This window comes from Schistocerca serialis, chromosome 2 (assembly GCF_023864345.2).
Source record: "Schistocerca serialis cubense isolate TAMUIC-IGC-003099 chromosome 2, iqSchSeri2.2, whole genome shotgun sequence".
NCBI lineage: Eukaryota > Metazoa > Arthropoda > Insecta > Orthoptera > Acrididae > Schistocerca > Schistocerca serialis.
In genome coordinates this window covers 129,651,526-129,665,767 of record NC_064639.1, presented here as the reverse complement: position 1 = coordinate 129,665,767, position 14,242 = coordinate 129,651,526, and the positions used below count along the sequence as shown (strand labels likewise).

Genomic DNA, 14,242 nt, shown 5'->3' with positions numbered 1-14,242 from the left:
GAAAAACAGTGACAAAGGAGTACTATCAAGATGTTCTCCGGCGACTCCATGATGCAGTTCTATGCAAAAGACCAGACATGTGGACGGCGAAAAACTTGCAACTGCATCACAACAATGCCCCCGCACATTCATCCCACTTGATCCAAAATTTCTTGGCCGCACATGGAATTACATCCGTTTGCCAACCTCCCTACTCTCCAAACATGGCTCCTTGCGACTTCTGGTTGTTTCCAAAACTGAAGACATCACTGAAAGGATCCCATTTTGAGAGTAGAGAAGAGAATGCGGAACATGATGATGTAGCTGAACACCATTCCAAAAGAAGACTCCAGAGGTATTTCCAGCAGTGGAAGGACCGGTGGGCTAAGTGTGTGCAGGCACAAGGGGCCTACTTTGAAGGGGATTAGGGTCCCAACCCTGTCAGGTATTCGAAATATTTTTTCTGGCCAAAGTTCGGATCCTTTTTAGACAGGCCTCATATGTTGTTTTGGAGATGAATACAGGCAAGAGCAGTTCTGCATATGGTAAATGGCACAGGAGGTTGTTAAGCTGGAACCACCTAACAAAGTAGTGTAACTGATTTCAATAGCAATACAATGCTAAAATAAAATTTGGTCCATAGTTGACTTACTTTATTTAATTGCTGGGAAACTTACAGCTCATCTCTGTCTTTGGCCACTTCCTTCAATTTTGACCAGTTCATGTCATTTCTACTTGCTTCCCCTAACACCGGCTTCCTCTGTGTACCTCTGGGCCTGCCTCTCTCCCTTATTCCCTGGGGATTCCATTCCAAAGCCTTCTTCTTGACTGCTCTGCCGCGTTTTCTCACTGTGTGTCCCATCCATTTTTACTTTCCCTCACTTATCTGGTCTTCTGTACATATCTGGTTGTTTTCCTCTGCAGCTCCTCGTTACTTATTTTTTTCTAGCCTACAGATATTTGTGATGTCCAGGAGACACCTATTTATGAAGTTCTGTAACTGTGTTGTTATATTCTCATCTACTTTCCAACTTTTACTGGTGTGTGCAAGAGCAGCCTTCACATTTGTATTAAAAATACAAATCTTTGTTTTGCATGTGATGTTTCTGCTTCACCATATTGGGTACAATTATATGAAGGCAATATTTGCCCTCATTACGCAGTTCTTCACATCTTCTGTCATCATACTACCCAGATATAAGAATGAGTTTACTGTCTTCACCTGCTAGTCCCCTCCATATAGAGGCTCTTCCGTGTTTCTAGAACTTACTCTCATTTCCTTTGTTTTACCTATATTTATCTTGATGCCAGCAATCTCTTTTCTTTTTTCAGAGAACTTAATTTATTTCTCGTATGTGTCAACCCTTGAGTGGTTAAAACTGTCATCTGTGAAGTCCAATTCCTTGACATTCGTGGATTCCCCATTAGATTCCTCTTAGCCTTCATTCTGTGACTTTTCTCATAACTGAGTCAAGCAGAAGTAGAAAAAATGTTTGTGGCAAAATACATAAAACTGTCAGTCCCCAGTTGCTACCTCATTTGGCTCTGCGAGCTCTGGTGCTATGTTGTATTGCTGTGGAAGCTTTGCGCGACACATACTGAATGTGACAAAATAAACGCGTTTTAGAAAGAATTAATTCATTACTTTAGTCTCGAATTATTTCTGAACGGTGTTTCGCACATGTGTGGCCTTTGTCTTGGTCGTCGATAACTGACACTGGTTTCTTTCCTCTCTATGGACAGATGTTCCTTATTGTATGCATATGTTCCTCTTCACTGTCGTAAGTCTGACCTGAATTATTATTTGTTACCATTTTTTACTTATGCTTCTTTAGCATAGCTTGAGCTGGGCTAAAATTACAAAAATTCGTGGAAAGGAAGAAAGTTAAAGTAGGATTTAACATTCTGTTGATGACTGGGTTACTAGAGATGGAGAACAAGCTCCGCAGGAAGGGAAATTGGTGATGCCCTTGCAAGGGAACCATCCTGGCATTTGCCTTAAGCAGCTTAGGGAAATTAACCTGAATGGGTATTTGAAACACTGTACTGTCAAATGTGACTAAACTTGGCAGAACATAAATAATGTACCTGAGCTGTCTTGTTGACAAACATACACAATAATAGACACACAAATTTAAGGAACACTTTTCCTACTGGCATAGCTCTCTGTTTTCACTCACGTGGCTTCTGTCAGTAACAGCCTGAAATTGTGTTACATCTCTTGTCTACATTGCTGGCTATAACAATTTCATTCCAAGGAAGGATAGCAAACAAGCAAATTCTGCTTATTGTGTGTATCAGAACAGTAAGCCATGTGAACCACAGATGATAATGCAGTGTACCCAGTGGCACTCCGTACTGTCAAACCGAATGCTGGGCAGCTCTATGATGACGATGAATGCAGCGTGGCAACATTCATTCTCCTGAGAACCTCTGCACACAGATATGTCCAGTATTATCATTGGACCCAAAACTATCAGCACACCTTTCTGCTGTTAACATGCTGACAGTTTGCTTGATTTGTTATGTGTTTTTTTTCCCCTAATTGCAGTAACTTACACTAAGTATGTTCATTATTGTTCTCTCCCCTTCACTTCATAAAGATTTTATGTTTACTGTCCGGTGCCTTCATGATGTTGCAATTGAACTGACAACATTGCATTTCCATATACTGCATAGTAAAGCGTAGGATCTCCATCTACTTTTCAGCGTCTTATTCAGGCTCAGTAATGAAGCTAAAAATCTTCCGTCTCATCTATGTTCACAGCCTGATTTGGTGCTAATTCTACGATCTTTCTTATTCTTTTAACATAGGAGAACTTGCAGAAGACCAGTCTTAAATTTTTGTTGGCTTGCATTTAATTTCAATTGATACTATATTTCAAGGTGATATAACTGAGCACATTATAGTAAGTATCATATTTTTCAAAATAAATTACTACATTTTCAAGTTTTTGAAATGACTGCACTTCAGCAATTGTGCATACAAGAGCTTCAGTGGATTAGATATAACAGCCAGCCAGTGGTCTGAGTTTGAGTTTTGTCAGTTTTTGTGACGAGAATTGCTATTTCTTAATCAAGTAGCTCTTCAATGGGCTTCACAGGGGCTGAGTGCACCCTGCTTTGCCAACAGCACTGGCAGACCTAGACAGTCACCCATCCAAATAGTAGCCAAATCAAGCAGTGCTTAACTTCAGTTATCCAATGGATCTTTATCTGTATTATGACAACATTCAAGTATCATAAATTCTCCATTGCACTGCTTTTTTAATTAATGGTGGTTTATAATAGCAGGCATGTTTTAGTCAAAATATTAGTGCCTAGCTTATTGTTCACATGTAAATGTTAAATAATTCCTGCACTGTTGTCAACTTCTTAGTTAAAATTGTTATAATCATGAACACTTCCTTGTACTTTTAGCATAATGTCTGTAAATGGTGCTTGCAGTGTACACACTATCCACAGACGACATTTAGAAACATTGTTTTGTACTTTATGAAAACACAGATATCCTGAAGAAATTTGTAGTTATTCCTGATACGCGGAGCAGCGGCGATCATTAAATAACACACCAACATTCATTAATACAACTTTATTATGCGAGAATATTTACAACATCTTATACAGTTGGCAGCACAAAACAGAATGGAAAGCAATATGGTGGCGCACAATAGGTCCACATGGGTCTGAGAGCCTGCTATGGCAGAGATACATCACTCGTAGAGTCGATAGTCGTCACAGAGCCCCCCGCCCCCCCCCCCCCCCCCCCCTTGCAGTGCGGAGCACGGTGGTGTGTCAGGTCCTGTGCCAGCCCGGCGGGTGTGGGACACTTGGTGGTCCCAAAGCACTTGTCCATGGTGAAATCACACGCACAACACTTGGGAATAGGTGTAGCAAGCTCGACTGAAGCTAGGACATAATCACTGTGCCAACGGGGTGGAACCACCGGTCGTCCAGCCCGTGATGTAGGCTGCAAGGGGGGAGGGGTGGTAGGCCCGTCCAAATCATGATGGGATTCCTGGGAAGGAGGGCGGGTGTCCTGTACGTCGGGGTCACTTGCAGAGTGCTCCTGCAAGGTCCACGCAGGTTTCACCCGGTGGAGTGAAACACTTACTGGTTTGCCGTTGTTAAGTATCGACAGTGTGGATGGGCCTCGGGACAGGACTTTAAACGGACCGGTGTAGGGAGGCTGCAGGGTTGTCCGTACTGTGGCGTCCCGTAACATGATAAATTCACATGTGGCCAGTTCCTTATGCATGAACACACGAGGTCTACAGTGGGCAGAGGGCAAGGGAGATTTGATGAGTGCGATGTGCCCTCGGACGCTCTTGATGAGTGCTGGGAGCTCGATAGTGGCGTATCCTCGACGAATTCGGCTGGTAAAACCAGAGGTTCCCTGTAAAGGATCTCGGTGAGGGAGGCTTGCAAGTCCTCTTTGTATGTGGTGCGAAGGCCTACTAAAACCCAGGGGAGAGCATCGGACCACTGGCCACTGTGGCACATAAGTGCGGCCTTAAGCGTGCGGTGCTAGTGCTCCACAAGTCCATTGGCCTGGGAGTGATAAGCGGTTGTGTGAAACTTTGCGACGCCACAGTACGAACAGAGGGAGGCGAACAACTGTGATTCAAACTGCCTACCTTGGTCGGTGGTCAGTGAGGTAGGGCTTCCGAATTGGGAAATCCAAGTGGCAACGAAGGCCCAAGCCGCAGACTCAGCTGAAATATCTTCCAAAGGGACTGCCTCTTCCCATCTAGTGACCCTATCAATAACAGACAGGATATATCGAAAGCCCTTGGAGGGAGGGAGGGGACCTACAATATCAATGTGGGCATGTAGTAGACGTGCTTTAGGTATGTCGAAAGTGCCTGGCGGAGGAAGTGCATGGCAGCCCACTTTATCTTTCTGACACGGTATGCAGGCGCGAACCCATATCCTACAATCATGTTTAACATTGGGCCAGACGTACCTTTCCGTGACCAATCTGGTGGAGGCTTTGATGCCTGGGTGAGCTAGGTTGTGGAGTGCGTCAAAAACAGAGCGGCGGAGAGCTGTGGGTACGAAAGGGCGGGGGCTACCAGTAGAAACTTCGCACCAGACCAGTTCTGTGGTGCCGGGGAATACACATTGTTCCAGTTGGAGGGAAGAGGTTGTGTCTTGTTGCAAGGCATGAATGTTGGGGTCTTCGGTTTGCCGGCGGGCCAGGTCGGTAAGTTTAGGTGGGGTAGTGATGATGTTGACGCGAGACAGGTAGTCAGTGACTACATTGTCAGCGCCCCGGATATATTGTGCATCAGTGGAATATTGGGATATGAAATCCATATGGCGGAAGCGTCGTGGGGGGAGATCGTGTGAGGGGTTACGGATTGCATCTGCCAAGGGTCTGTGATCTGTATAAATTGTGAACGGGCGACCCTCGACATCGGCTCTGAAATATTTGACCGCCTCGTACAGGGCAAGGAGTTCATGGTCGAAGGCGGACCATTTGGACTGGGATTTGGTTAATTTCTTGGAGAAGAAACGGAGGGGTTGGGGGGTATCCAATACATGTTACTGAAGGACCGCACCAATTGCGGTGTCGCTCGCATCAGCTGTAATAGAAATGGGTGTGTCAGGAGCGGGGTGAGCGAGTATGACAGCTTTAGAGAAGGTGGTTTTGAGATTTTTGAATGAATCGGCCATCTCCAGTGTCCATACGAGTTTGCGTTTGCCTTTAGTATCCTTACCTGCCAGAGCGTCGGTCAGAGGGCTCTGGATAGACGCAGCATGGGGCACGTGGCGCCTGTAGAAGTTCACCATGCCTAGAAAACGGCGAAGTTCAGCGAAGTTCTCTGGGGAAGGGAGACTAAGTATGAGTTCAACCCGAGAGGAGGTAGGACGGACGCCTTCGGCTGTGACTGTGTGACCTAAGAAGGTGACCTCAGGACTGCTAAGCTGAGACTTCTCGTGGTTGATCTCCACTCCATTAGCAGCGAGCAGTGCAAGCACTCTGGAAAGATGGAGAGTGTGTTCCTCAGGCGAGGGAGAGAATCAGTATATCGTCTAAGTAGGAATAGGCAAAAGGGAGGTCAAACAACAGTGCGTCGATGAAGCGTTGCCATGTCTGTGCGGCGTTTTTGAGACCATATGACATGGAACAGTACTCGAAGAGGTCAAATGGAGTGATTATGGCTGTCTTGGGGATGTCGTCGGGGAACATGGGAATCTGATGATATGCTTTGCTACAATCGAGAATGGAGAAGATCTGGGAACCATGCAACATCTGGGTGAAATCTTGAATGTGGTGGATAGGGTAGTAATCGATGGTAGAGCATGCGTTAAGAGCACGGTAGTCACCACAGAGGCGGAAAGTACCGTCCTTCTTCGGCACGACATGGATTGGTGATGACCAGTTACTATCAGATTGCCGGAGAATGTTGGAATCCAAAAGATCTTTAACAACGTGTTTAGCACGGTGAAGTTTCTCCGCATTTAGGCGGCACGCCTTATGCCGCACAGGGGTCCTTCAGTTGTGTTTATTCTGTGCCACGTGCCATTGGCAATTGCACGCAAAAACGTGGGAGAAGCAGAAGGGGTAGTGGCAGCGGGGGTAGTGGCGGTGGGGGAGGGGCAAGGGGGGTAGGGGCAGGGGCTGGCCGAACCATTAATGGGATCACAGCTGCAGAACAGTGACCTGGCTGAGGAGGCGTGTCCACAATTGCTAGAGTGGGTGTGCGGAGTTGTAGAAGCTGCTGTTGTGTCTGCAGCGGTTGTGCATAGACTTCGTCAATGCGCACATGCAGGTCGACATTCTGAGTGCGCAACACATTGACATCTGAACGCTCACGAAAGAAAGCTGAGAGACCAGAAGAAAGGTTTGCAGCAAGTGACATACATTCTGAAAGGGCAGAGTGTGAACAGTCAGTAGAAACTTCAAGCTGAGGGGGGGGATGTTGTGACGCACCAGGAACACTCGAACCGGAGACGTGAGTCAGACAGTCGGCTTGCAGATTAGGGGAGAGGGCATAGTGATGAAGAAAATCGAGGCCCAGTACAGGTGCATCAACTTCCGCGACGTAAAATGTCCAGGGGAAAACCTGATCTGGGGCAAATTTAAGCAGGAGATGTGAGGAACCTAGCACCGGAATTGGGGAATTGTTAGCAGCTATCAGTGGCGGTGCAGACAAGGGATCTATGTTAGGGGCGAGGGAGGGCGGGATAACACTAATGTCGGCTCCAGTGTCCACTAGAAAACGAAGTTCGGTGTTGGTGTCCTCAACGACTCAACGAAGAGGCGCGAAGTGGATAACAGTGCAGCAGGCATTGGACGAGATGCCGGTAGGCGCCGTGAGGCAGCGCGGCGGGACATGGCGCCTAGACGTGCCCGCCATAAGCGTTTGGGAAAGCGCACAGGGGGTTTGCAGTTGCGAGCCGCGTCACCAAAGTTAGCATGGAACCAGCAATAAGGAGTGCCAGCTTGCGGTGCAGGAGCATGGCTGGGCGGTGAGGTGGCCAGCTGTGCGGCCGGAGTGTACTCAGGTGCTCACTCAGCCGTCTCTGGTGATCTTTAGGGTGGCAACGTAAAAGCAGGTAGTGCAGTCGGGCGACCACGGGGTGGCGGGGCCGTTGCTTGCACTGACAGCAAGGCGCATGTCTTGCCGCGGGTAGGCTTGGCTTCTGTTACTACATAATGCGTGGGGGGAAGGCGGATGCCGGACTCGAAAGCTGGAGGTTCTGGTGTTGAATGATGCTGTAGGCACGGTCGGTGGTGCGCAGGCGTGCTTCGAGGGGCTCATAGACGTGGGACAATAGCTGCAGTTGTAGCTCAGAAGGAAGTTTAAGTAGCCAAATTGTCCAAAGTGCGACGTCTGATAGAAAGTCTGTGTCCACAAGGGGCATAAGTGGTACCACAGCTGTGATGAGGTACGGTCGTCGATGTGTTCTTCATGGATAATGTGTTGGATCGACTCAGCAGGAGGACGGGATAAGCGATCAATGATACAGGCTTTAGCAAATTTGTACTTATTCTGCACAGGAGGCGAAAGCAGCATGTCACTAATAAGATCCGTGTGATCGTGCAGGTGACTAAGAAGGCACACAAATCGGACTCCATCGTCTAGGACGCCGTGAATGTCCAACATTTTATCCACTAATGCAAACCATGTCTTAGGGTTCTCCGTTTGTAGGGCTGCCAGTTTTGGGAAACTGCTAGGCGCAAGGTACTGAGGAACGGTTGGTGCAGTGAACACACTACTTGGAGGTGCAGACGGTGTAACAGTGTACAGTGGTGCCAAATCGGGATTGTAGGCACCAGGAGCCTGGCACACAGTAGCTGTACTAGTCTGGTTGTTAGGGACAAAACCACACGATTTACAAGCAGCGGGAGTGCAAGAAGAGAATTCAGTCTTGACATGTGAGTTCAGTTGCATAGAGTAGGCAGGTACAGTTGCTGGGGCCCTGGCTGTTTGGGGCACAGTTGGGTGCGGAAGACTCTCCAGTACAGTGGAAACAGGTGCAGTTCGGACTGGTGAGCACGCGAGCGGTGTTTGCCAAGTGAAAGAACCCAGCGCAGAATTCGATGAAACGTTGTGGACTGGCACGGGTGGGGCGGCTGGTGCCGCCACAGGAGCGGGCGGTAGGCATGCGGGAGCTGTTAACAACGGGTTCGGGAGTGTAGTGGGCGTGGTTGAAACCGACGCGGCAGAGATGGACGAAACCGTCGGGAAAACGTGCGGAAGACGAACAGGAGCCGGGATGGCACACAGCGCGGGAGACGCGGCTGCATCATACCTGAGCGGTTGTAAGATGTCCGTGGAGAGTTGCGTAGTCTGCGGCTGTAGAGCAGGCGTCATGTATGGGTGAAGCAGATGAGCAGGAACGGCAGGCGCTGGTAGTGCTGGGGCGTCGATAAGCAGAATGCAGTCAGACGGTCGTGAGGCAGCCGTAGGCGCGGGAATGTGCTGCGGCGGCCAAGCGGGAACCGTTGAGGTTATCTCGGGGCCACGTAGGTTAAAATCCGGTTGACAGCGGAGTTCACTTTGGCACTGAAACTGCTGCGTGATTTCCGGTATGGGTTCATTTTTCACTTTGAAAAACTGCGTCTGAGAAGTCGGATCACAGGGACTGAACAGTTGTTGAAACATTGTTCGTAGCATAATACAAATCACTGTTAATAGCACTCGCGAATGGAACTAAAACAGATCGGGCTCACCAATGTGGTTATTCCTGATACGCGGAGCGGCGGCGATCATTAAATAACACACCAACATACATTAATACAACTTTATTATGCGAGAATATTTACAACACCTTATACAGTTGGCAGCACAAAACAGAATGGAAAGCAATATGGCGGCGCACAATAGGTCCGCATGGGTCAGAGAGCCTGCTATGGCAGAGATACATTACTCGTAGAGTCGATAGTCGCCACAAATTTAAACTACCATGCCAATTTCTGAATGTAGTTACAGAGTGCATATTCACTTCTGGAGTAGGCTGTGATCTGATCTCCTGTATGCAGAAAAATGGAATGATCCTCTGGATTTTATTCAAATGATCTTTTAACAACTAAAACTGATAAAATTTTGATCTCATATTGCTGAATTTAGGAGCAAACATTAATAATAGATAAATAAGTGGATGGATATGTTACCAAAAGGATAGATTGCTACCCACCAAATGGAGGAGATGTTGAGTCACAGACAGGCACAACAAATACACTTCTTCACATTTGAGATTTCCGCCAAAATCTGTCCTTTTCATAATATTGTCCTTATTCCATCCTGAATTTTTCATTGTTTAAATGGATAAAAATGTATATTTTGAAATGAAATGAATGTATATGAAAATGTATATTTTGTCCTAGCATTGAACGAATGAGTAACTGTACTTGTAGTTTGTCTGTAGAAAAACACTAATAAGGTAAAATAAATTTCTGAAGCTGATATAGACCTGTGTACAGTGCCTGCTTAGTTCAGTGAGGTATTGTTGGCTTGCAGGAAACATCAATATTAAACTGCTGTCTGTGCCTCAACTAAGGCCCCTGGCATACAGTCATGTTCCATTACATAAAATCCATAACAACATTCAAGATAATTTTGAATATTGAAAAAAATACTGACCAACATACCCAACTATGGTGAAATCACATAAAAAATTACACTAACTGAACACAGCAGTACAGCGTTCAATTCAGATTTCACAGTTGTGTAACAACTGTGAAATTCAAGGTAAGATTAAATGCATTCAGATGAACAGTACACCCTAGTGCCAACAGTATCTGATTGCAGACCCAGAGAGGGCCTCTGAAAGTATGTGTTTCCCTGATTAGGGTGTCTGACTGGGAGTGCCTCACTGCTTTAAGAATAGAAATCCTCTGCCACACATACTTGGCTCTTACTACAAACGTAAATTTTCCTGTACACAATCTCATGTTTATGTTCCATGTCATCAGTCATTCTTAAGCAGTGAGTTAATCTACTTTGGTAGCTGACATCCTCAAATGTGTTAAGCCAGTGTAATAATATTTGAACATTAGGATTTTGTCTGTGAGTTTTTAGTGTAACATTAGTTTCATTCTCACAATTCCCAGTAGTTATCTTTAGCCTACCAAATCACAGATCATTAAAATTCCGTATTTGTTGTTTCTTCTAGCCATTTTTTGTGTAAACCATTCATTAAAATTAACAAAATTGTGCTGTGTAAGTAATAGAAGCAGTAATGGTAACTATTCACCATCTAATTGAGGTATTATTTGCTAACAAAAGCATAAACAAGACAATGACATTGATGAGCTTTCGAACAATGTCCTTCCTCAAAGCTAACTAACAAGAAGTGCACACACAAATCTAAATTGTCCTGGCTGTCTACACTGTCCAACCACTGAAGCCTGACTGCTGTCAGGGCTTGTAATGGGTAGAACAGGTTACAGGAGTAAGGAGGCAGAGAGGAAAAGGAAGAATAGAGGGAAGGAAGTTGATGGCTGGAAGGAAGAGGCAGCAGAGATTGGGATGTCTATCCCATTCCTTTGTTATCTCTCCCAGCTGTCGGGTTCTCATCACGGAGCACATTAACTACAGTGCCCAAAAGCTGAACAGTGTTTTAAACCTTGTTTTTGTGCGTGTTATATATGGAGAGCGGTTATCTTTACAACTTCTATTATTGCATCCCACCCAGGACTCTGATATATGTACCAGTACTGTCTACTGCTTTACATTCAACAAGTTTCTTCTGTTCCATATCTGATTATTTACAGTTTGGAGTGTGAAATTCTCGACCATTTGTTGCGTGCCCAAGTTGAAATGCAAATGTGGAGGTTTCTTCAGTCCCTAATGCTACTTCATGGTGCTAATACTCGATTGTTGGCATGGGAAAATAAACTCCAAAACAGAGAGGTGAGTTCCTGGTACAATACCTTAGACCTGCTTAATTCTTTTCTAATGCAGATGAATACTCTGATGTTAAGAAGAGAAGAATAAGATATTCATCAATCAAGTGTCGATATTCTTATTATTTTTGTAAAACATAATGCCCAACGGGGTCGCCACTCTAAAAGTGTCTCTCATATATTAATCACCCCCCCCCCCCCTCCTCCCCCCTCCTCTCTCTCTCTCTCTCTCTCTCTCTCTCTCTCTCTCTCTCTCACACACACACACACACACACACACACACACACACACACACACACACTTTTCATTCAACATATCTGTATAGTTTGACATCTGCAACAGTATGATACTTCCGAAAATTTGCAAGTAAATTATGTAAACATCAGTGCATACTGTACGTTATTTGAAATTTAAGTAAATGCTGGTAAAATTAGGGTGGAATGATAGTGGCTAAATCCATTTGTTTGGGGGAGGAACATAATGTGACATTGAACACAAAATTTTTCTAAACAATTATCAAATTACTGCAGAAGGGAATGTGTGTTATGTGCCATGTATGGAGGGGATGGTAAATTTGGAGAAAGCTTATTCAGTGTATTGCCTTTTTGTTAGCAGTTGTCTGCGAGACAGGAGACAAAAGTGTGCTGTATTTGTTTTAATTTTGTTCACATCTATCCCTCTCCCATCCCATTAATTGCTTCCTGATCGTAAAAAGCTAAATCCTCATCTTTTGGCATATCACATTTGCTTGTATTCTTTTTATAAACATGTACTGTTTGAATAGTAGTTTCCTTTTCTTTTACATTTAGTTGGTTGATTGGTTTGAGGGAAGGGACCAAACTGCGAGTTCATCAGTCCCATTGGATTAGGGAAGGATGGGGAAGGAAGTCAGCTGTGCCCTTTCAAAGGAATCATCCCGGTATTTGCCTGAAGTGATTTAGAGAAATCATGGAAAATTTAAATCTAGATGGCCGGATGTGGGTTTTAACCGTCATCCTCCCGAATTACATTTGGTGTGCTGTCTTTATTTCTCTCATCGTCAGTTTATTTAGCACTATTTCTTGACTTGGTCTTTTAAGTTCAGTTACTTTGGTGTTTGAGATTTTCTCACAATTTGGTGTATACATGTAATAATGAAATGCATTTATTCTTTTTCAGTCAAGGAAACTAGGATTTCTGAAGGCAAATCAACTTCCTGCAGTGTTCCAATGGTGTTTAAAACTGAAAGCCGCTTTTGTATCCAAATTCACTTTATATTTTTTTACAACATTGGTTAAACAGACGTCATTTGCTGACATGAGACAACAGTGTGGTAAACTGTCCTGTGACTATTATCAAAAGTAAGTGCACCTTATGTTTATTTTTATTACTCAAGTATTTTGCAAGCACAAGACCTGATGTATGACTGATTAGTCAGGGTGTATCCTCGTTGTGAGGCCTGCCTGAAACAGGCCAGTGAAAGCATGCCCTCACCATGATGTCAGTCATATGATAACACAAGTAATGCTAGCTTGTAAATGGAACAGAGATTTAATGACACACACTCACCTTTGTTACATGAAATTCTGTATTTAATATGAAATATAATAATATGGGACAATGTGCAGGGTGAGTCAAAAAGACCTTCACAACTTTGAAATTATATAGAAATTTGTTGAGATAACTTACAGAATCAGTAGATGTGTCATTTTGTAACAAACAACCTCAAGTGTCAAGTGCCACTTTGGTTCAGTATGACTACTGTTGTGACTTGGCAAGACAGCCAAGCCACTATGAGGTAGCCGAAAGGCACGCGTTTAAGCTCACGCAGGCTGGCGTGAGGTCTGGAACAGTTAAAGGAGTTGAGTCTAGTAAAAAAAGTACGTAGCTTCTGGAATACTTAACTTTAATCCATAATTGGTAAACATCGGTCTGACGGTACATGCATCACAAGATAAATAGCAAATGATAATGGCGCCTTGCTAGGTCGTAGCAAATGACGTAGCTGAAGGCTATGCTAACTATCGTCTCGGCAAATGAGAGCGTAATTTGTCAGTGAACCATCGCTAGCAAAGTCGGCTGTACAACTGGGGCGAGTGCTAGGAAGTCTCTCTAGACCTGCTGTGTGGCGGCGCTCGGTCTGCAATCACTGACAGTGGCGACACGTGGGTCCGACGTATGCTAACGGACCTCGGCCAATGTAAAGGCTACCACCTAGCAAGTGTGGTGTCTGGCGGTGACACCACAACTACCATTTGTGATGCGGTAAACATCCCACTGGTAATCAATTTCTTCCCACACTCATTGCAGCAAATTGGGCATTACGTATGCATTAGCAGCTTAAATACAATTTTTCAGGTCAGCTAAATTGTTTAGTTGATGAGCAACATACGGTAGAGTTTATTTCATGAAACCAAATCACACAGCAAGCACGCTCCGCAACAGTGAAAGTAATCATTTTGACTGTGCGCTACACTGGCACTCCTGATAGCGGAGTGGGGTACTGATGCACTATGTGAATGAAACTTAAGGTTGTTTCATACAAAATGACACATCTACCAAATCTGTAAATTAGCTCAATAAATTTCTATATCATTCCAAAGTCGTACTTTTTGACTCACACTGTGTAAGTCACAATATATCAGTCAACAGAAATGTGTATTTCTAACTTCGCCAGTGCCGGTCCAAAGCCCGGATCCAAAAGAAGGATGGGAAATATGTACTTTATTTCATCAAGTTATGCATGGCACATTATTTCCGCATACAAAAGAGCTCACTCCTACAGATGATTCTATATCATGTGAAGTCACACTGTGCAGGTATCGCTGCCATTAAATGTTTTATAAGGAATGCTATACTTAATTCAAGGGAGCAGTTTTGCAACATAGAGAGAAGCACACGGATTGAAACTATTAAATGAT

General features: G+C 44.7%; 1 protein-coding gene across 2 annotated transcripts in view; it reads left to right on the top strand.

Annotated features, from left to right (window-relative positions):
- The window catches only part of LOC126456824 (KICSTOR subunit 2-like), a 74,661-nt gene that overhangs the window by 23,491 nt on the left and 36,928 nt on the right, over nucleotides 1–14,242 (top strand). For both annotated transcript variants that reach the window (XM_050092625.1, XM_050092626.1), the window contains exons 5-6: nucleotides 11,210–11,348; nucleotides 12,501–12,682. In XM_050092625.1, the coding sequence (XP_049948582.1) occupies nucleotides 11,210–11,348; nucleotides 12,501–12,682 (321 nt within the window). The remainder of the gene's footprint in view (nucleotides 1–11,209; nucleotides 11,349–12,500; nucleotides 12,683–14,242) is intronic.